A 3164-nucleotide genomic window follows, 5' to 3' on the forward strand; every position below is an offset into this window, starting at 1 on the left:
AGGGTTCTTTATTTGCGATTTAGGAATTAGGGCAAGTGGGCAATTGAAATTGATTTGGGGATAATCGTTCTTTGTTATACGATTTTGCACTTTGGGGGGTAACTGTCATTTTTTAAAGTTTTTTCACTGAAAAATATCAGTTTAATACCTTATGGTTTAAAAAATACCAAAGCACCCTGCGTAAGTGCACAGTGTATATGCGAGCCGGACTAGGTTCACGAGCCCACGAGCCGAGCTTCACTATGTTCAAACTCGACTCGGTTAATAAACCGAGTTCGAGCCGAGTCAACTCGATAATTGCCGAGTCGAGCTCTAGACGAGCTCTAGCCGAGTTGAGACGAGCCGGCTTGCGAGCCGCTCAGCTCAACTGACAGTCCTAACTGTGGTTAAATTATCATTTTTAAGTTCAAAACCATGCTTTTTATCATTTTTAAATAAATTAGATTGACAGTAAATACTCAGGATAATGGATGATTTGACCAGATAAGCCAAAATATTCAGGGAACTTTTGGTACATATTTTAAGGCAAAATATTCAGACGTTTGCACTGGAATTTTTATGAACATCAAAAAGTTGCTGTAAATAGTTTAGCTTTTCCGGAGGATTCTCATCTTGGACTTTCCACTCCTCAGGAAATTGGATAACATCTTTACACTGCAGTTCTTCTCTCGGGATTCTCCAACATTTTAGACCATAATAGACCAAAAGCAAAGATAACAGGCCAAACTGATATTTTGATAGTATCAGCTTGTGCATAATTAACAGTTGTGAAAACACAGTGACAGATTGCACAAATAGACCCCGCGGTATCCTTGAAGGTACCAAAAGGCTTGTAATTTTGTGATGCATTATAAAACCAAGGGAGACAACCCCTCCATCTGCAGATAATTTTTTCCTTTCGACCTTTATAAATGAGCTCAGTAATGCATATAAACAAGGCTGAAAATGATATTAGCATAGCAAATAGTGTGTATTGAGGCTTATGCGCTGATGAAAGTTGATCGAGTACTACTGAGGGAAGCTCCAGAATGAAATTGGAGATTGCAAAGATCCACTCTAAAGAAACCTGTACAGAAACGAAAAAGGGAATTAATGATTATCTTGCTGGATTAGATACTAAAACAATAACTTGAAGAAATACATAGCTTCATAAAAAAATGTAATTCTATTACAATATATTTTTTGAGGGAAATTTCCTTAAAAAGTATCAAAACCCCCCTGAAAATATAGTTGTAATACCTTCTGAAAAAAACGAGTGTCAGATGAAATTAATTGATATTTTAATTTCTACTACTTTTTGAACCTTTCGCCTCCGGCTATCAAAATTGCTATTATCTGGTTCTATGCGGTAGGAGTCTCCAATCTCCAGGGATCCAACAATCTGTTGAGAATGAGTATTCTGCCTAGTACTTAAAGAGTCTGAAATAAAACAACATGAAGGTTATCACTAACACAGGTCTCACTACAAGAAAATTAAGCACCTCTTCAATCTCATAACTGCTGTTAATGCCATATGGAAAGGCATGGCTCCGGTTATTTGCCACGGCTGCAACATCATAATCTCTAATATCTAAGAAGTCATATACATCATCTCCACTATCTCTAAACCAGTCGTGTTGCTGTATGCCTCCCGTTCAAACAGATAAAATAATACGCATATTGTTATGCAACGGAAACATAAACTCTAACGCTAGCTATTGAATATAATAATAACAAGTAGTAAAGCATAAATAAATAGCCAAAATTAAACGCAAAAATAAAGAATACCAGGAATTAACGAGGTTCGGTATTGAAACCTATGTCCTTGGTGCTGCAAAAGAAAACTCCACTATCTCCAAACAATATTACAAACTTTTGGGCAATACAACAAATATCCAAAACAAATGGGAGATACAACAAAACTTGCAAACTAAAGGGTCCTTAAAGAAAGAACCCTAAACAAAAGAAGTATAATGGAATTACAACTTGGGATGTCTAATAACAATGATTTGGGTCCTTATATGTAGGCCCCAAAAGTTTCCCACTTTTCAATCCTAATCAATGTGGGACAAACTAACCTTTTTTGACCTATTACATATAAGTCTCTAAACCTTTCTCCATTATCATTTCTACCCCATGTGATTTTGCTAAAAGCCATTTTTCAACACATATCAATGCAAGAAATTAAAGAAATTGATTAAATTCCGTATAAATGTTAACATCAATATCAGAACTTAGTATTAGCAGATAACTGAACAAATCCCATTAAGAAATACAAACTTTGCGTATTTTCCGATGGTTGTTTAAATCCAGAGAAGTTATCAAGGCTATCAAGAAGTACTCTCAAAGTAGTATATAATAAATAAAAATTATCCCACAGAAATTTGAAATAACCCAAGCATACAGAATATAATGATATTTCAAGTAGCTATAATTTTTGCACCTTTAAGAACATTGTTTGAAGGAAAGAAAACCTACCTAGAGCCACAGGCTCAGTACTGAAATGCATTTTCTGCAGTGTTTTCTTTGACAGGGCATCAATTTATTTGCTGATTATTCAATTCAATGTTTCCCTGTCACCGAAAACCATGAACTAACAAAAATTCTATGATATATATAGCATTGGAATGAGAGAATTGAATTGAATTATCCTAATTATTTAAATATTTTAATTAATTATATATCATATAAATGACTTTTTCATGAAAAAAAAAAAAAACCATTAACGTATTATATGTGCCGATCAATGTTCTAAGCCCGTTGGGCCATCATGTAGTTGTGCTGGCCCAGCTCACCAGGATTCTGAAATGGCAGGTGATAAACTGAAAATCAGTTAACTTTAACCCAGTAATGGCTAAAACTAAAGAATTAAAAAAAAAAAAAAAAACCTGAATCAGCCGAACAATATAGTTGAATCAGCAACTAATATAGCTTGAATCTGTGCTAGAAATGTATAAGTCACAGCTGAAGACAGAACACACTACAAGAATTCGGTGTTTTGTGCCATCGTTATTGGCAGGAACAAATATGGGTAATGAACTTATTATGCTTCTTTCTATATATCTTTGAGAAAGTTGTGTTAAAAAAGCCTTTTTCCCTCTGTGATTGATGAACTCTCTTATAGACACTTAAAACAATATTCTCTGTTGTGCTATATTATTATTATTATTATTATTATTATTTGT

At 34.3% G+C, this 3164-nt stretch overlaps 1 protein-coding gene across 1 annotated transcript; it reads right to left on the bottom strand.

Moving 5' to 3' along the window:
* Positions 1 to 545: 545 nt before the first annotated feature.
* LOC116131231 lies at positions 546 to 2949 on the bottom strand. Its single transcript, XM_031416879.1, has 5 exons — positions 2868 to 2949; positions 2700 to 2781; positions 2458 to 2552; positions 1304 to 1419; positions 546 to 1066 (listed from the first exon to the last, which is right to left on the bottom strand). Exons 3-5 carry the CDS (start codon positions 2486 to 2488, stop codon positions 650 to 652), a joined length of 564 nt encoding a protein of 187 aa, XP_031272739.1. The 5' UTR covers positions 2489 to 2552; positions 2700 to 2781; positions 2868 to 2949; the 3' UTR covers positions 546 to 649.
* Between the last annotated feature and the right edge of the window lie 215 nt (positions 2950 to 3164).

The sequence above is a fragment of the Pistacia vera genome, unplaced genomic scaffold (genome assembly GCF_008641045.1).
Source record: "Pistacia vera cultivar Batoury unplaced genomic scaffold, PisVer_v2 Contig107, whole genome shotgun sequence".
In the NCBI taxonomy this organism is placed as follows: Eukaryota; Viridiplantae; Streptophyta; class Magnoliopsida; order Sapindales; family Anacardiaceae; genus Pistacia; species Pistacia vera.